Genomic DNA, 19,689 nt, shown 5'->3' with positions numbered 1-19,689 from the left:
CCCAGCTAAAATTGGGAAAGCTTCACTCAAGTTCTCAGAAAGAATTCCTGAGACTTTGGCACCAAATGTTACAAACTCAGAGCTTTTTGTTCTGCAGATTTTCTGTTTTATACATCTATGACTATAATTCATCTGAACAAGCCCCAACAGGGGAGGATTATGTTCACTGAGGCACAGGAACGTTCTTTTGGGTAGGGAACACCACAACATGGGACTGCTGCTTGCTGCAACAGAGCAACCTGTGCTTACTGCAAGCAGCCCTCTGGAAAACCTCAGTATCACAAACCACAGCAAATGCTGAGTCTCTACTACAAACCACTTCTGTTCTCCAATTTCTTCTATACACACAAGAGAAGACGGGGGCCAGGTCCTTACCTGGCATGCTACAGCCACCTACAAGGAATTGAAATTACATTCAAGCCCTTTTCTTAACATGAGGCTCAGCAGCTTAAAGTTTAGTCTTAAAAACATTTTTGCAAAATACTAAAGCTTCCCCTCCATCCCTTTTCCTTCGTTCCTCCTCTTTCCTTCATCTTTCTTTCCCTCCTCCCTTTCTCCTTTTTTCTTCTTTCCCTCTTTTCTTTCCTTCTTTCCTTCATTTTCCCTCCTTCCTTCTTTTCCTTCCTTCATTTTCCCTCCTTCCTTCTTTTCCTTCCTTCCTCCTTTCCCTCTTTCCTTTTCCCTTCCTCCCTCTTTCCTTTTTCTTCCTTCCTTCTTTCCCTCCTTCCTCCCCTCTTCCTTCTCCTTCCTTCCCCCCTTCCTCTCCTTCCTTCCCTCCTCCCTCTCCTTCCTTCCCTCCTCCCCCTCCTTCCTTCCCTCTTCCTTCTCCTTCCTTCTCTCCTCCTTTTCCTTCCTTTTGTCTCCTCCTTTTCCTTCCTTCCCTCCTCCCAAATCCATTCCTTCCCCTCTTTCACATTCAATGAAGAACCCTCACAAACCTGGTAAACTCAGAGGTAAATCATTTGCCACCCAGCCCTAATCTAGTGCTCTCCACCACGCAATTGCAGCTTAATCTTTAAAGCTTTCAACCAAGGCTTTATCTGGAGCCTGAATTACTCCAGCCACATGGGGATCAGCCACACAGCTGATCAGGGGTTCAGCTGGCACCATGTGGAACAACTAATGCTGGCCAAGAGCAGCGCTCCTGGCTAGGCACAGCAAGAGCTGTCACACCAACAGCTGATCTGCTCTCACTGCAAAGGCTCTCAGATCAGCTCTGCAGATGACAAGGAATACTCAAGCCAGGTTTCAAGGTTGCCCAGGTACAGAAAGTCATCTCCCTGCTGCAGCCCAGCTGTGAACTAACCCACTTTGTTTCTTGCTGTTGCTGCAACAGGTAGGTCACCAATATTTAGTTCCCTGACAAGTAGCTCAGGTGTGGGATGCTGAGGTCTGCTGTGTAAAGGTTACACCTATGTATAAACAAACAGCTGCATGTGTAGTGTAAGAGTTACTCTCCAGAACCTCAGTAGAGCCCTGCAGCATCCTGCTGCAAGCACCAGACTCAAATCTCTCCCTACAACCACACTGCCACCCTAATGCCTGCCTGTCTACTCTGTCTTTCTAAAGCCCAGCACCACATCTTTTCCCCTCTCTCTCCCCCACATTCTTGCCCTCAAAGCAAAAAGCCAGAATTGCTTTAACATCTCTGTCAGCAACATGGACAGAGGCACTGAGTGCATCCTCAGCAGGTGTGCTGATGACACCACGCTTGAGTGGTGAGCTGGACTCACTGGAGGGCAGGGATGGCATTCAGAAGGAGCTTGACAGGCTGAAGAAGCTCCCCAGGAGCCAGCAGTGCCCTCCTGCAGCCCAGCAGGCAGCTGTGTGCTGGGCTGCAGCCAGAGGAGTGTGAGCAGCAGGGCAGGAGAGGGAATCCTGCCCCTTGGCTCTGCTCTGCTCAGACCTCACCTCCAATCCTGCCTCCAGTTCTGGTGTCCCCAGCAGAAGAAGGACACAGAGCTGCTGGAGTGAGTCCAGAGGAGACCACAAAGATGATCCAAGGGCTGGAGCAGCTCTGCTGTGAGGCCAGGCTGAGGGAGCTGGGGGTGTGCAGCCTGGGGAAGAGAAGGCTCATGGGGAACCTTAGAGCTACCTTGCAATAGCTGAAGGGATCTTACAGGAAGGCTGCAGAGAGACTCTTCCTGAGGGTATCTGAACACAGGCCAAGGGGGAATGGTTTGAAGCTGAGGGAGAGCAGGGTTGGACAGGAGCTGAGGAAGAAGTTCTTCAGTCTGAGGGTGGTGAGACTCTGGAACACCTTAGGGGTGTTCAAGGCTGGGTTGGATGAGGCAGCCTAGTTGAGAGGTGTCCCTGTCCATGGCAGGGAGGTTGGAGTAGATGATCTCTGAGGTCCCTTCCAACCCAAACCATTCTGTGAGGCTATGAATTGAGATAAAGGTGCATTGCAGAAAGGATTTGTGACTCCGGCAGCTAGGAGGAAGGCAAATGAACTGAAAGCAGCTGGTCTCCTTCTGCAGAGAGGCAGCAGACAAACTGTTTATGGTCTGTAATTTGGGCTATTGCCAGGCCAAACCATCAGATTTGGGGTTAATCCAGTGTCTCAGGACAGGCTGTAGATCAACACAGTAACAAGTGCAGAGCAGAAAGTGTCCTCTTTTGTTTCAAAAATATTTTTTAGCAAGTTTGTTTTGGACTGCAGAACCCTTGTCATCTAGGGATGAATCTGCCCCATCACTGCTTCCTTGACGTGGGAGGAAGCAATTAAAGCTTAGCTTTGTAAACACTCCAGCGGCTGGGGAAGAGGTGGTTGAGTGTCTGGAAAACTGCAATCCAAAAACCATTTCCACAGCCTTTTATTTTGGGCTGGGCAGATGGCAATAGGGTAACGTGGTCAGAGAACAGAATCTCTGCCCTCACTCAGCTCCAGAGCTGCACCTGAGCAGAGTTCTCCAGCAGTGGTTTTGGGGAGCTGCTGGCTGAGCAAAGCCTGCAAGCACACAGGCTGCAGCCACTGCACCCCAAGCAGACAGATCCACTGCACAGGTTGTGACACACAAACCTCTCAGCAGCCTCAGCCACTGACACCTGTCTTTTGCTATCGTATTTTACTCTTCCTTTACACAGACTGTCCCTTTACACCACTGTCCCTTTCTCTTCTCCTCTTCCCCACTTCCACTCTTCTCTTCCTCTCTAGCAAACAATGCATTGATTTTTCTTCTAAGGAAGAACCATTCCCAGTTAAGTTTCTTTCTGTGTTGATCTTCCTCACTCTTTGCCTACCATGTACTCAACTGCACTCTTGAGAAGAAGGCCTTGGGGGTGTCAGTTGGTGACAGTCTCCCCAGGAGCCAGCAATGGTCCCTGGCAGCCCAGCAGGCAGCTGTGTGCTGAGCTGCATCCAGAGCAGGGAGAGCAGCAGCACAGGGAGGGGATTCTGCCCTCTGCTCTGCTCTGCTCAGACCCCACCTGCAGCACTGCCTCCAGCTCTGGGGCCCCCAGCACAAGAAGGACCTGGAGCTGCTGGAGAGGGTCCAGAGGAGGTCACCAAGATGATCAGAGAGCTGGAGAACCTCCCCTGTGGGGACAGGCTGGGAGAGTTGGGGCTGTTCAGCCTGGAGAAGGCTTCAGGAATACCTTAGAGCAACCTTCCAGTACCTGAAGGGGCTCCAGGAGAGCTGGGGAGGGACTTTAGAGAAGGGCTGGGAGTGACAGGATGAGGGACAATGGCTTTGAGCTGGGAGAATGGAGACTCAGACTGGAGATGAGAAGGAAATTCTTGAGAGTGAGGGTGGTGAGACACTGGCACAGGTTGCCCAGGGAGGCTGTGGCTGCCTCCTCCCTGGAGGTGTTCAAGGCCAGGCTGGATGAGGTCCTGAGCAACCTGGGCTGGCGGGAGGTGTCCCTGCCCATGGCAGGGGTTTGGAACTGGATGGTTTTTAAGGTCCTTTTCAACTCAAACCATTCTGTCAATCTATGATTTTCATCTTCCTTTCTTCACCCCTGCTGTTCCATGCCCAGCAGAACTTAGCACTCTGAGGTTTAAGCCACATCCACCAGCGACTCCGTAATTAACCAGGCAGCAATGCAAAGCAGTGGTTTCCCATTCCCACTCTCACAGTTCTGTCAGGTCTGCCCATAAGGAAGAAGGTCTGGAGTTATTTTTACCAAGGGATAGCCCTCCTCAACAGCCAAGTTTCATTCAAGAGCAGAGGATCTTTAGTGACATTCCCTAAGCTGCGAGGAGCTGGCTGCTCACTCACACCAGCACAGCTCCACACCTAAATAAACCACCCAGAAAAGACAAGCCATCAGCACTCAAACAAGTGCACCAGCTGCTCCTTGCACCACTCATCTCTGCTTTCCACATTCATGAATACTTCTGTGCTCTTCAGAAACTCGCTTCCCACATTCCACACCTAGAGCTCTGGAGGAGAGTAGCCCTGGCTACCCAGAAACACTGAAGGTGACTGAATTATCCTGAAGCCAGAGGATGGAAAGCTGGAGCTTACAGGCAAAGCCTTGCAGAGCTGACACAGTGCTGGTCTGCTTCTCAGAGCAGCAGCCAAGTCGGCTGCTCCTGCAGATTCTTCTGGATGTTCTCCAGACTGTTATCACTGTTATCACCCAGGGGCACTTGAAGGACAAGAATGTTGGAAAGGTAGCTCAAGCTCAAGCGTAAGACCTATAAAGAGCCTTCACAGAACCTACAGATTCACAGACTGCATGAGGTTGCATCAAAGCTCACCCAGTCCAACCCCCCTGCAGTCAGCAGGGACATCCTCCACTAGATCAGGCTGCTCAGAGCCCTGTCTAGCCTCACCTTGAATATCTCCAGGGATGGGACCTCAACCACCTCCCTGGGCAACCTGTTCCAGTGTTCCACCACCCTCACTGTGCAGAACTTCCTCCTGATGCCCAACCTCACTCTGCCCTGCTCCAGTTTCAAACCATTGCCCCTCCATACCCAATCCACCTTCATGCTCTTCCCAGTCCAAAACTCCCTTTTCCATAAACTAAAGCAGTTCCCATGTGCAGTGCTGTCATGGGAGCTGTGACAACAGTGTAAGGAGGGGGCTGCTTCTCCTGGGCACACCCCCAGATACGCCAAGCAAACCTACATTCACCTCCAGGTTTCCATGGCAGATGATGGTGCTGCTGCCATCATGGCAGCACCATTAGGCTGAGGAGGAAGACTTAAAGAGCTGACCACAAGCCAGCAGTGTGCTGAGGTGGCCAAGACGGCCAACAGCATCCTGGCCTGGATCAGGAACTGTGTGGACAGCAGGTCTAGGATGTGGTTGCTCCTCTCTGCTCAGCACTGGTGAGTACTTGGGTTCAGTTTTGGGCCCCTCACTACAAGAAGGACATTGAGGGGCTGGAGTGCATCCAAAGAAGGGCAACTAAGCTGGTGGACAGCCTTGTATACAAGTCCTATGAGGAACAGCTGAGGGAGCTGGGGGTGTTCAGTCTGGAGAAGAAGAGGCTGAGAGGAGAGCTCTGTGCTCTCTACAGCTACCTCAAAGGAGGTTGGAGCCAGGTGGAGGTTGATCTTACATGCAACAAGTGCCAGGACAAGAGGAAACAGCCTCAAGCTGTGCCAGGGGAGGTTCAGGTTGGAGATTAGGAACAATCTCTTCCCAGCAAGGGTTCTCAGGCACTGTCCCAGGCTGCCCAGGGAGGTGCTGCAGTCCCCATCCCTGGAGGGGTTTCACAGCTGCATGGATGTGGTGCTGAGGGACGTGGGGCAGTGGCAGTGGCTCAGCAGCAGGGGTGGGGTTGTGAGCTCTGGGGGAGAGGTTGGACTTGGTAATCTCAAAGGTCTCCTCCAACCCCAACAGGTCTCTGACACAGTGAGAATGCAAGGAGGGCAAAAAATCTCCACAAAGTGGTATGGGAAGAAGCTTGGACAAATCAGGTTCCAAAGCAGTTCAGTACAGGTCTTGACTAAGCTCACAGATACCAACCACAGGCACAGCTTTAGTCCTACATCCTTTGGTCATTTCCCCAAAACAAAAGCCAGGGCTGACAGAATTCTGCACTCTCTGAACATGGACCCTCAGAAAACAAAAGGCAGACTATCAAATGTTGATGCTTTGCAGCATGGAAACAGACTTCAGCCAGAAAGGGACCCAAGAATTGCCCCACCTGATCATGCCAGAAGGAAACAGCACAACACAGATTCATGTCTGGGTTCAATTAGTGGCTTCCATGCAAGCAGCTATTACAACTTCATCTTTTGTTACTCCATGGACAACAAAAACCTCAGCTGGAGCAGCAGCTTGGACCCAAACACTGCCACGTATTAGAAGGCATTTCTGTGGGCTGCCAATCGGCCACTGCACAGCAGAACTGGGCCAAGGCTCCTGCTTTGCCTTCCTCAGAAAGGCAAATATTTCATCTTTTCTCATCAGAGCATGATAGGGGTTGGAAGGGACATCTGGAGATCGAGCCCAGCCCCCTGCTAAAGCTGGTTCACCTAGATGAGGCCGCATGGAATGTGCCCAGGTGGGTTTGGAATCTCTCCAGAGAGACTCCACAACCGTTCTGGGCAGCGTGCTCCAGAGCTGCTCCGTACTTCTCAGGAAACAAGTTTCTCCTCATGTCTAGGTTGAGCCTCCTGTGTTCTAGTTTGTGCCCATTGTCCCTTGCCCTACCATTGGCCACCACTGAGAAGAGCCTGGCCCCATCCTTCTACCCTGCCCTTCGGATATTTGTAACCATTGATCAGCTCTCCTCTCAGCCTTCTCTTCCAGGCTAAACAGCCCCAGGGCTCTCAGCCTTTCCTCCTCACACAGGTGTTCCAGGCCCTTCAGCATCCTTGTAGCTTCCCCTGGACACTCTCTAGTCCATCCCTGCTTCTCTTGAACTGAGGAGCCCAGAATTGGATGCAGTACTCCTGACGTGGTCTCACCAGGGCAGAGTAGAGGGGGAAGAGAACCTCCCTAAGCCTGCCAGCCACACTCTGCTCAATGACTTCCTTACTTCCCTCTTCTCCTCAGCTAACTTGCTCCATATGGAACAGTTACACAGCAGCCCACTTGCCAAAAGCCACCCACTTGAACCCACATCCCACTGACAAGGAAATTCACTGACTTTCAAGTATCCTTACAGGACACTCTTGACACAGGTGCCCTGTGCCATACCTGTGCAGCAAGGTGGGGTTTTGCATTTCACTGCACTCAGGGTACCCTTACCTTGTTTGGAGAGAGCTCCTGGCCTGCTTTCAAAACACCATTGCACTATGGATGACTCTAAAACTCCTAAATGCACGGCTGCCTCATCCCCATGGGACACTGAGGGGATGCAGGCAAATTCTGCCAGACAGAACCTCCTCTAAAGGCAGGATTTATCCACAGCCCAGAGGGGATGGCCACAGGGATGACTTTTGACAAGGGCTTGTAGTGACAGGACAAGGGACAAGGGCTTTGAGCTGGAAGAGAGGAGATGGAGACAGGAGATGAGGAAGAAATTCTTGAGAGTGAAGGTGAGGAGACACTTGAACAGGTTGCCCCAGGGAGGCTGTGGATCACAGAATGTTATGGGTTGGAAGGGACCTCCAGAGATCACCCAGTCCAACCCCCCTGCCAGAGCAGGGTCACCCAGGGCAGGGCACACAGAACACATCCAGGTGGGGTTGGAAAGTCTCCAGAGCAGGAGACTCCACAACCTCTCTGAGCAGCCTGCTCCAGGCTCCAGCACCCTCACAGGGACAAAGTTTTCCCTTCTGTTCCTGTGGCACTTCCTCTGCTCCAGCTTGCCCCAGTGCCCCATGTGCTGTTCTTGGACATCCCTGAGCAGAGCCTGGCTCCAGCCCTGCACATCTTTATCAGCACTCAGGCTGCTCTGCTCCAAGCCCCAAGCCCCAGCTCCCTCCGCCTGGCCTCACAGGGAGGTGATGCCCCTTCCCTGCAGGTGTTCAAGGCCAGGCTGGATGGGGACTTGAGCAACCTGATCTAGTGTGAGGTGTCCCTGCCCATGGCAGGGGAGTTGGAACTGGATGATCTTTAAGGTCTCTTCCAACCCAAACCCTTCTGTGATGCCACAATTCTGTTTGCCAATGTATTAATTTCTCGTACCAGTGCCCAAGTGAGAAACTTTGCAACCCTTTCATGCTTTCCAAGCCTTTAATTTGTTCCACCACTCCTTGCAGTTGAAAGCAGCAGAAATGTGGCTTCCACGGTAGGTCAAAGAAGAACAATTCAGTCCTTGTGAAGTTCTACTGATACTGGTGAAAGAATGCCAAGGGCAAAATATGAAGAGCAGGAGCTGGAAGGAAGCCCTGCACAATCTGTGCATCTTTGGCCTTGCCTGATCAGGATCTAGCAGAGCACACTAACTGAACTCTACTGAATTCCAGCTGATAATGATCTCTACAGCAATAGCATCCATTGAAACTCTTCAGTGTTTCTTGTTTTAGCACCCAGAGCCTTGCAGAACCAGGTGGAGGAGGTGTTCAGCCCACAGGCACACTTCCCTGTCCCAGCAGCTCGGCTGCCTGTGCCTGGGGCAGTGCCCTGATGGTGCCTCAGTGAGAGCACTGTTTGGGAAATCCTCAGCCAGCCTCAGGAGGAGTCTCAGCAGTCACCCCTCACTGTTTTAGCTCTGCTTCTGTCCCCTGCCTGAGCTGTGTCACAGCCACACTGGACTGGTGTTCCTCCTGGCCAAGCACTCTACTGACCCTCACAGCTCACAGACTCTACTTCCTTCCTTGGCCATGTCTTCATCTAGCAGCCTAGACTCTGGCTGAAGCTGTCAGCAGCCCCAAACCTGCTGTGCTTCACCTGCTCAGGTATGCTGAGGCTATCCTGGTCACTGAACCCACTGCCTGTGTCTGCCTTGTGGTCATGCCTGGGTAGTTTCATCTTCTCTTTCAGCACTGTTTGCCCTCATCTGCTGTCAAAGGCTGTAACTGCAAAATCAAAGACAGGTAATGAAAACCCTGAGGTATGGACTGAGTCAAAGCTCTGAGAGCCCCTGCAGGGAGTCTGAGCAGATAGGACACTACTCATGCCCCATATCACTCCTTGGTTTGGCCTGAGCAGACCAAATGGCTGTACCTAGCCCACCACAGCCTAATCCACCAGCAGACAGTCTCCACTTCAGTGCCTAGGCACCACCTGGATGCTTTCAGGCAGCCAAGCAGCCAGCAGTATTGCCAGGAGCACACAAGTGACACACATGGATGTACTTCAGCCTGCTCCAAGCTTTGCACTCCAGCTGGAGGCCAGGAAGCCAGAAGCACTCACACTGCACTCTGGAGGGTGGCCAAAGCCTCCCAGATGGCTGAAATCCTCCAGCTCAGCCACAGAAGAGTGTCTTGTCCTGAACCCCCACACTGCTGTGTCTATGCTGAAAGGAGAATCACAGAATGCATCAGCATAGAAGGGACCCTCCAAGGGCATCTTGTCCAACCCCCTGCAGGCAGCAGGGACACCTCCAACTACAGCAGGCTGCCCAGAGACACATCAAGTTTCCAGAGATGAGTCCTTCACCACTTCTCTGCGCAATCTGTTCCAGTGTCTCCCCACCCTCACTGTGCAGAACTCCCTCCTGATCGCAACCCAAATCTGCCCTGCTCCAGTTTCAAACCATTGCCTCTTGTCCTATCCCCTCAGGCCCTACTGGACAGTCCCTCCCCAGCTCTCCTGGAGCCCCTTCAGGTACTGGAAGGCTGCTCTAAGGTCTCCCTGGAGTCTTCTCTTCTCCAGGCTGAACAGCCCCAACTCTCCCAGCCTGTCCCCATAGGGGAGGTCCTCAGCCCTCTGATCATCTTTGTGGCCTCCTCTGAACCCTCTCCAGCAGATGTTTTCCAACTGAAACAATTCTGTTGTGTGTATTTTATTCACTAAGGGCTGCATTCGCATTTGATGCATTTAAACAAGGTCACCAGCAAATGCAATCCAAAATAAAGAAGCTTTTTTGTCAAGCACCAGTTTTTGTGTCTTCAGTTCCAAGGAAGCCACCACTGGAGCTGGAGAATGGCAGTGCTGATGGCAGCCAGGCAAGGCACTTCCAGTAAAGCAGCCTTGCTTCCTCCCATAGCAATAGTTTCCTAGAAAACATTAAACTGCTGGGGATTGGCCAAGAACTGCTTTAATATTTCTGAACCAAAAGCACTTCCCAGTTTACTTGAACTATGATAACCCCTCCCCTGGTAGTTTTCACTTCTGATTTCACCAAAGAATGTTTTATGCTATAAAAAACAGAAACCACTCTGCAGTCACTTTAATATTGCTGTTAAGCTGGGTGGAGTTTCTTGGAAGACAAAAGCCCCCTCCAAGCTCAATCCAACACTCACAGGAGCAAATAATTTCAGCCAGGACTGCTCTTCCTTCCTCAGAAAGGGACAAAAAGGCAAGGCAGAAAGCAAACCAGCACAACTCAGGCTGAAGTGCAATTGTTTGCTGCAGGCAAAAAATGGTTAGAAGATTGAACCTGGTGCCCAGGTGTCCCAAACTAAGGCTTCAGGTATAGCCCTTGGTCCAGTGCTTAGGAGGGGCAGGTCCTGCCTGACCAACCTGATCTTTTACAATCAGGTTAGCAGCTGGTGAATGCAGGGCAGGCTGTGGATGTAGTTTGCCTGGACTTCAGCAAAGCCTTTGACGCTGTCTGCCACAAGAAGCTCCTGGCAAAGCTGGCAGCTCATGGTTTGGACAGATTCACTCTGAAATGGGTCAAGAACTGGCTGGAGGGCCAGGCCCAGAGAGTGGTGGTGAATGGTGCCACTGCCAGCTGGCAGCCAGGCACCAGTGGTGTCCCCCAGGGATCAGTGCTGGGCCCCATCCTGTTCAATATCTTTATTGATGATGTGGATGAGGGGATTGAGTCCAGCATCAGTAAGTTTGCAGATGACACCAAGTTAGGAGCAGGAGTTGATCTGTTGGAGGGTAGGAGGGCTCTGCAGAGGGACCTGGACAGGCTGGATGGGTGGGCAGAGGCCAATGGGATGAGATTTAACAAGGCTAAGGGCAGGGTTATACATTTTGGCCACAACAACCCCAAGCAGTGCTACAGGCTGGGGACAGAGTGGCTGGAGAGCAGCCAGGCAGAGAGGGACCTGGGGGTGCTGGGTGACAGCAGCTGAACAGGAGCCAGCAGTGTGCCCAGGTGGCCAAGAGAGCCAATGGCATCCTGGCCTGGATCAGGAATAGTGTGGGCAGCAGGACAAGGGAGGTTATTCTTCCCCTGTACTCAGCACTGGTCAGGCTACACCTTGAGTCCTGTGTCCAGGTCTGGGCTCCTCAGTTCAAGAGAGACAGAGACCTGCTGGAGAGAGTCCAAGGGAGAGCCACCAGGATGATTTGGGGACTTGAGAATCTCCCTTGTGAAGAGAGACTGAGAGCCCTGGGGCTGTTTAGTCTGGAGAAGAGAAGGCTGAGAGGGATCTGATCAATGTCTATCAATAGCTGAGGGGTGGGTGTCAAGTGGAGGGGGCCAGGCTCTGCTGGGTGGTGCACAGCAATAAGCCAAGGAACAATGGAGACAAACAGAGAGGGTTTCAGCTCAGCATGAGGAGAAACTTCTTTACAGTGAGGGTGCTGGAGCCCTGGAGCAGGCTGTCCAGAGAGGTTGTGGAGTCTCCTTCTCTGGACACATTCCAGACCCACCTGGATGTGTTCCTGTGCAGACTGCCCTGGGTGATGCTGCTCTGGCAGGGGGATGGACTGGATGATCTCTGGAGGTCCCTTCCAATCTCTAAAGTACTGTGATATTTAGGAGGAAAACCACAAGCATGAAACCAACCAGACAGATGTGAAATCCTCCAGGCATCTACAGAAGCAAAGATTCTTCCCACACCTTCATCTCCATGGGGGAAGAAAAACAAACAAACAAACAAAAAAAAAAAAAAACCACCAACAGAAAAACCCCAAGAACCAAAAAACAAACCTATAGCTGCCTCCAAAATCCTGGCCAAGCACATCCATCCTTCCCTGTAGGAGCAGAAAGTCATCAGCTCTAGGCTGTTTTGGAAGACAGTGATGCAAAACTTTCAGGACTCATAGAAAAGATCTTGGGAAGGCAACAGAACTCTTCTCTAGTGAGACTCTCTCCTGACTGCAGCAATGGCAGAGCTGCCATGCCACCAAATAATGGCAATGGCTTTAAACTGGAAGAGAGTAGAATTAGGTTCTATATGAGGGTGATGAGAACAGGCTGCCCAGGGAGGCTGTGGAAGCCTCCTCCACAGAGGTGTTCAAGGCCAGGCTGGATGAGGCCTTGAGCAGCTGAGTCCAGTTGAGAGGTGTCCCTGCCCATGGCAGGAGGTTAGAGTAGATGAGCTCTGAGGTCCCTCCCAACCTGAGCCATTCTAGGATTCTATGTTCAATGTAAGTCAAGGCAATAAATCAGAGAGCAGGGTTAGACTGGAGCTTAGGCAGAAGTTCTTCAGTATAAGGGTGATGGGACTCTGGCATAGGCTGCCCAGGGAGGCTGGGGATGCCTCCTCCATGGGGGTGTTCAAGGCCAGGCTGGATGAGGCCTTGAGCAGCTGAGTCTAGCTGAGAGGTGTCCCTGCCCATGGCAGGGGATTGCTATAGATGGTCTCCAAGGTCCCTTCCAACCCAAACCATTCTCTGATTCTATGACTTTAATTGACAAGAGATCCTCTCCCCTGGGCCAAGACTGCCTTACTTATGATTTCTGGGGAGTTATGATCCCGGTCTTACACACTGAACAATACAGAGACCAATGGACAACTGAAAACAGCTTTATAAAATCACAAGGCTAGAAGGGCCCTCAAGAGGTTTTCAGTCCAACCTCCTGCCTAAAGCTGGGTCAAAACTGAATTCAGACCTGGCTGCTCAGGGCTTTATACTGCTGAGCCTTGAAAATTTCCAAGGGTAGAGACAACACCATGTCTCTGGGCAACCTGTTCCAACACCTAGCCATCCACATGGAGATTTCCCCCTCTGCACCCAGCAAGAACTTCTCTTCTTTCAATTTACTGCGAAGGTCTCGTTCTCCTGCAGTGCACATCACCACCAGGCCTGGCTCCACAGAACCAGAATGGTGTAAGACCATTGAGTTGAACCATCCTCTGACTCTGCCAAGCCTGGTGCTAAACCAGTCCCTCAGCACCACACCTCTGCCTTTTAAACACCTGCAGAGATGGGGGACTCCAATTTCCCTACAAGGGAAGTCACAAGTATGATGTTTTCAAGCAAAATCTGCTTCAGGAACAAAAGACCTGGTGCCTGAATGGTAGGCACAGGGGCAGGGAAAGCTACAACCCCCTGAGAAATTGAAAGGATTGAGGCTTTGGGAACTGCTGAGTGACACTGAAGCAGCAAGACACACTGCAGGGACAAGACTGCTAAATATGCCCAAGTGGGATCTTCTTGCTGCCATCATCAGAGACATGGGAAGGCTGCTGCTAGGTGTTCCTCACCCAAGCCATCTCTTCCCCAGGCTGAGCAACCCCAGGGCCCTCAGCCTCTCCTCACAGGAGAAAAGCTCCAGCCCCAAACCATCCTGGCACACTGTGCAGAACATGCTCCAGCTGAACTGATCTTTCTTGTAGTGGAGGGCTCCAGCCTGGACACAGTGCTCCAGCTGGGAGCTAACAAGTGCTGAGTATAGGAAAAAACCCACAACAAACAGAATCTTTTCTGGGTTTACCTGTCCCTGGATCCAAGTCAGCATATCTGACTTCCACTGCTAGATAAAAAGACAACCAGGATCTGTGCAGAGGCTCCCAGAGAGGCCATCTTTATCACAGCCTCCTTCACTGCCTTCAGCTCACAGATCATTATCTGGCCTTGTCCCAGCCACTGCCTTAGCCCTCAGGCTGATGGAGAGTTCACTAACTGTCCAAAAGGGAAAGTAACCACAGGCTCCCAGGATGTTAAGGGTTGGAAGGGACCTCTAGAGATGTTCTAGTCCAAGCTCCCTGCTAGAGCAGGACCATGGAATCCAGCACAGGTCACACAGGAACACATCCAGACAGGGCTGGAAAGGCTCCAGAGAAGGAGACTCCACAACCTCTCTGGGCAGCCTGCTCCAGGGCTCTGTGACCCTCACAGTGAAGAAGTTCCTCCTCATGTTGAGGTAGAACCTCCTGTGCTGCAGCTTCCATCCATTGCCCCTTGTCCTAACCTCCTGGAAAGCAGCCACTTATATTGCACTGCATCTCACTGCATCTGGAACCAGCTGAAAAACACAGAGCAGCTTGTAAGAGCACTTAAGAGTTACACTGCCTTTCATTTAAAGAAGAGTGGTTTAACTTATAGTGCTATACAAGTTCTAGCTGACCTCAGCACACTGCAGAAGGCACTCTTTAAGTGGCTATATATTTCTCATTATTTTGTTGTATTAGAGACTGAAGAGCTCAAAGTAAAGACATTAGGTTTGGAATAGTATGATTGTTTCCCACTATTAGTGTCTATTTTTAAGCCTGAAAGAAGCTGAGCTGCTTTCACTATCCAACTAGAAAAGGCTTTTATGGCAGAACCCAACCTCCCCAGAAGACAACAAAATAACAAAAGCTACAAAGCACTACCTTTAAGGAGACTTTGCATCAGCAGAGTTGACATAAACTTGGAAATCATAGAATTGCAGAATTGCTTGGGTTGGAAAAGCCCTCTGAGATGATCCAGTCTAACCAGCAACCCAACACTACCATGGCCATCAAACCACATCCCCAAGGGCCGTGGCCACACCTTTCTGGAAGACCTCCAGGGATGGGGACTCCACCACCTCCCTGGGCAGCCTCTTCCAATCTCTGACCACTCTTGCAGCAAAGAATTTTTTCCTTCTCTCCAACCTAACCCCCCCTCTGCACAATTTCAGGCCATTTCTTCTCCATCAGCTGAGACTAGGGAGAAGAGACCAACCCACACCTCATTCAGCCTCCTCTCAGGGAGCTGTAGAGAGCAATGAGGTCTCCCTCAGCCTCCCCTTCTCCACACTAAACACCCCCAGCTCCTTCAGTGCTCCTCCCCAGCCCTGTTCTCCAGACCCTTCCCCAGCTTTGCTGCCCTTGTCTGGACACATTCCAGCCCCTCAATGTCTCCATTGCAGCCTACCACCCCTTACGTCAGAAAGCAGGAGCCACACAGAGTCACTATGACATGGTGAACACTTCCTATGGAGCAGTAAGCAGATTATTAAGCTCCAGGTGAATGTGAGAAGGCAGCTTGATGCCTGTGTGCTCATGCACTGGGTGAGGACAGCTTATGGATCTATAGACAGGATAAAGCCTGCTGCAGTTCCAATGAACTTCCTCACAAGAATGCCACAGTGCTTGCAGCCTGATAACGATTTTAGCCTCATAATGATCACTCCAGGCAGTCTGGAAGGTCTTTATTTTCCCATCTCTGCAGGGAGGATAATTATAATACAGCAGCTTGGCTAAAACTGGAAAGTGACCTACCTGCTAACAATGGACTTGGCTGCTGGGGCCCAATGCTGAGCGTGGCTCCAAGCACCACTTGCAAACAAACTTCAAACTCAATGAAAATCAAGTTTTGGTACTTCATCCTTTTGGCTCTCGAACGCTTTAGCTTTCCGAGCCTTACTTCCCTGTTCTCCCCTGATTTGTTTTCCCTGGTGTGTCCCCACCCCAAACAGCTCACACCGCTTGACGAAGACAGGACACCACGGACACTAGGCAAGGCCGAGGTGATTCCACCCCGGGCGCTGTCAGCAGAGCATAATAAACAACCGGTGGAGTCCAGAGCCCTCCTCTCCAGAGGGTGCTCCGCGCACTGCGGCCGCGCAGGCGCCCAGCTCCGCTCAGCGCCGCTCCTGGCGCGGGAAGGCGAGAGCCGGCAGGCTGCGGGAGCCCAGCGCGGGTTCCGCTGCCGAAGCGGCTCCAGACCGCCAGCAGATGCTCCGGGGGAGGCTCTGAAGACACTGCCACGATCCCCGAGGGGCTGAGGAGAGGCTTGCACAGCCGGAGCCCCGTCAGAGAACCACCTGCCCTCAGCCGCGCCGCCTCCTCACGCAGGGGGCGGCCGGGGCGCGCCGCGGAGCCCCGGCCCTTACCAGGGAGAGCACTTTGTAGGTGTTGGGATCCTTGCTCTTTCCGCCGGGGGCTTTCTCCGGCTCCTCGGCCACCTCCATGGCCGGGAGCATGGGCACGGCCGCAGCCTGCAGCCCGCCGTCAGCCGCCTCGGCGCCGCCGCGGTGACCCTCACGGCCCTTCGCCGCCGCTTGCTGCCCGTTGCCCTGCATGATCCCCGCGACTCTGCCCTGCGCCCGCCGCGGACACTGCTATTAATAACGTGGCGGCCCGGCCCCGCCCCGCCCGGCAGCGCGGCCGCCGCCGGGCATCCCCGGGGCCGGGAGCGGAGGGGCTGTGCCCGCCCCGGTGCCCGCCCGGCCGCTTCCCGCTGGCTGCAGGTGGGTGTCCCTGCGGGCAGGGCGGTAGCGGGCGGCCAGTCCTGACTCCGGGCAGCTCCGAAACAGCAGCCGGCGGTGGCGGCCGACGCTGTTTACGAAGGAGCGCGGGGAAAGTTTCCACTGCCGAGGCCCCGCCGCGGGAAGCCAGTGGGGGCGGCGGCGCGGCCGGCTCCGGGGCAGTCCCGGCTGGAGGTGTAGGGTGCCGGCAGAGGCAGGCAGCCCCTGCGGCGTCTGCGCCCTGAGCCCTGCTCGCCAGCGCTTCTGTCTCCGCAGGCTGTAGGTGCTGCTCTCCCAGCCTTTGCCTTTTCCAGGCCCGGGTTTCCCCTCCCGTCCCCCGAGTGCCCTCAGAAACCCCGCCGGAGGCGCTAAGGCCAGCCGGGTGCCCGCACACTGGAGCGGGAGCTCCGGAGGCGGCTTCACGCCCTTCCCAGGGCCATTTATGGAACCGTTTTGATTGGAACAGACATTTCAGATCATCAGGTCCAACCGTTAGCCCAGCACTGAAAAACATTTCCTTCAGCACCACGTCTACACGGCTTTTAAACACGTCTAGGGATGGGAACTCCATGACTGCCTGGGCAGCCTGTTCCAATGCCTGACAACCATTTCAGTGTAAAAATTTTTCCTGATACCCAATGTAAACCTCCCCCAGCACAACCTGAGGTCATTTCCTCTGGTCCTATGTCATCTGGGGTGAGTTTGGATTGAGTGCTGCCAGGGCAGGAGGTGCTTTAGAGTGTGATTCATGTTTGGATAAACTTCTGAGTCTCCTTGTATCTGGGCAGGCACGGTGGCTGTGAAAGATGTGGGAGTCACAGAGTCAGAGAGTCCATCCAGTTGGCAGAGCCCTCCAAGCTCACCCAGTCCAGCCCTCCACCAGCACTGCAGGCTCAGCATGTCCCTAAGCACCAGGTCCATGCTGCTTGAACCCCCCCAGAGATGGTGACTCCAGCACTGCCCTGGGCAGAACATTCCAATGTCTGAGAGCCCTTCCAGTGCAGAAATATTTCCTGAGATCCAGCCTGAGCCTCCCCTGGGGCAGCTTGGAACCATTTCCTCTGCTCCTGTCCCTTGCCACCAAGGAGCAGAGGCTGCTCCCTCCTCACTCCAACCTCCTTTCAGGGAGCTGTAGAGAGCAATGAGGTTTCCCTCAGCCTCCTGGCTAAGCAACCACACCTCCCTCAGATGCTCCTCATAGGCCTTGTGCTCCAAGCCCTTCTCCAGCCTCACAGAATCATAGAATTTTTCACTTGGAAAAGCCCTCTGAGACCATCCAGTCCAACCAGGAACCCAACCCCACCATGGCCACTAAATCATTGCCCCAAGTGCCATGGCCACACCTTTCTTGAACATCTCCAGGGATGGTGACTCCACCACCTCCCTGAGCAGCCTGTTCCAGTCCCTGACCACTCTTCCAGCAAAGAAATTTTTCCTCCTCTCCAACCTAACCCTCCCCTAGAACGATTTCAAGCCACTTCCTCTCCTTCTATCACCTGAGACTAGGGAGAAGAGACCAACCCCCACCTGGCTCCAACCTACTTTCATGGAGCTGTAGAGAGCAATGAGTTCTTCTCTCAGCCTCCTCGAGACTGAACACACTCAGTTCCCTCAGCTGCTCCTCTCCAGCCCTGTTCTCCAGACCCTTCCCCAGCTTCAGTGTTCAGCAGCATCAAGACTCTCAAAGTGTGCTTAAGCTTAAAATTGCTTAAAGTACCTCCTTTTCCATTTCTTACCGTGCTGTAATGTGCAGAGCAATGTGCATTGCCAGGCTGAGTCTTTCAGCTATAATGTGATGATGATTTTGATTTCCTAGGGCTTGAGGAGATAAATTTATTTTAACTCTCAGTGGCATTTGCATAGCTTCTGACAGAATCCATATTTCTTTTGAAGTGGCTTTGGTCCCTGTCCAAGTGTTGCTCTGTTTTCTGTCTCAGCTGAGTTGCACACTCAGGCTGCCACTCCACTTATCCTTGTCTAAGTGTGGCATCTGCATAACTGCTGCTCTGCCTCCTCACAGCCTGGGGCAGCTTCCTGCAGGGCTGCCTGCACTTGCCTGGTGTCAGCTAAGGAGGATCCACAGGTGCAGTCTGCAGAACCTCTGCACTGCTCCACCTGATCACAAGAAAGAGGCAACAAAAGCTGTGAGAAATGAACTCCAGAGTCTCCTTCATTGCACTGATCATAAAATCACAGAATTGTCAGGGTTGGAAGGGACCTCAAGGATCATCCAGTTCCAACCCCAGAGCCACGTCCAGCCTGGCCTTAAAAACCTCCAGGGATGAGGCTTCCACCACCTCCCAGGGCAACCTGTGCCAGTGTCTCACCACCCTCATGGGGAACAACTTCTTCCTAACATCCAATCTCAATCTCCCCATTTCTAGTTTTGCTCCATTCCCCCCAATCCTGTCACTACCTGAGATCCTAAAAAGTCCTTCCCCAGCTTTCTTGGAGCCCCCTTCAGACACTGGAAGGCCACAAGAAGGTCTCCTCAGAGCCTTCTCCTCTCCAGACTGCACAACCCCAACTCTCTCAGGCTGTCTCCAGAGCAGAGCAGCTCCAGCCCTCTGCTCATCCTTGTGGCCCTTCTCTGGACACCTTCCAGCACCTCCAGATCCTGCCTGGAACAGAGGCTCCAGAACTGGACCCAGAGCTCCAGGTGGGGTCTGAGCAGAGTAGAGCAGAGGGGGAGAATCCCCTCCCTGGCCCTGCTGGCCACACTTCTCCTGATGCAGCCCAGGCTCTGCTTGGCTCTCTGGGCTGCAAGTGCTCACTGCTGGCTCCTGGTGAGCTTCTCCTCCCCCAGCATCTCAAAGGCCTTTTCTTGAGGGCTGCTCTCCAGCCAGTCCCTGCCCAGCCTGTATCAGTGCCTGGGATTGCCCTGACCCAGCTGCAGGACCTTGCACTTGGTCTTGTTGAACCTCCTGAGGTTGGCTTGGGCCCAGCTCTGCAGCCTGTCCAGCTCCCTCTGATGCAGCATTTCCAACAGCTGCCCCGCTGAGCAGCTGACTTATTGCACAGGCAAGGATTGGGACATTTGAACTGCTGAAAAAATGTAAACTGGTAATTTTATAACACTCCTGAGAAGTGAAGTGGCCAAATGGGGAGGGGTTTAATTGAATGAGGAAATAACAACCTCCTTTATTTTTATTTATCACAACCTCATGTTTATTTATGACAACCTCATTTATTTTTATTTATTATGCTTATTCAGTTATTATTATGCTGCCTCCAGGTCTGGTGTCCCCAGCAGGAGAAGGACTCAGAGCTGTTGGAGCAAGCCCAGAGGAGGCCACAAAGATGCTCCAAGGGCTGGAGCAGCTCTGCTGTGAGGCCAGGCTGAGGGAGCTGGGGGTGTGCAGCCTGGGGAGGAGAAGGCTCTGGGGG

At 52.8% G+C, this 19,689-nt stretch overlaps 1 protein-coding gene across 1 annotated transcript in view; it reads right to left on the bottom strand.

Moving 5' to 3' along the window:
* ENPP1 (ectonucleotide pyrophosphatase/phosphodiesterase 1) overlaps positions 1–16,137 on the bottom strand; it is a 74,778-nt gene extending 58,641 nt beyond the window's left edge. The window contains exon 1 of the mRNA XM_054393189.1: positions 15,949–16,137. Coding sequence (XP_054249164.1) covers positions 15,949–16,137 — 189 coding nt within the window. The remainder of the gene's footprint in view (positions 1–15,948) is intronic.
* Positions 16,138–19,689: the final 3,552 nt, after the last annotated feature.

The sequence above is a fragment of the Indicator indicator genome, chromosome 27 (assembly GCF_027791375.1).
Source record: "Indicator indicator isolate 239-I01 chromosome 27, UM_Iind_1.1, whole genome shotgun sequence".
NCBI lineage: Eukaryota > Metazoa > Chordata > Aves > Piciformes > Indicatoridae > Indicator > Indicator indicator.
This window is presented reverse-complemented; position numbering and strand designations above follow the sequence as displayed.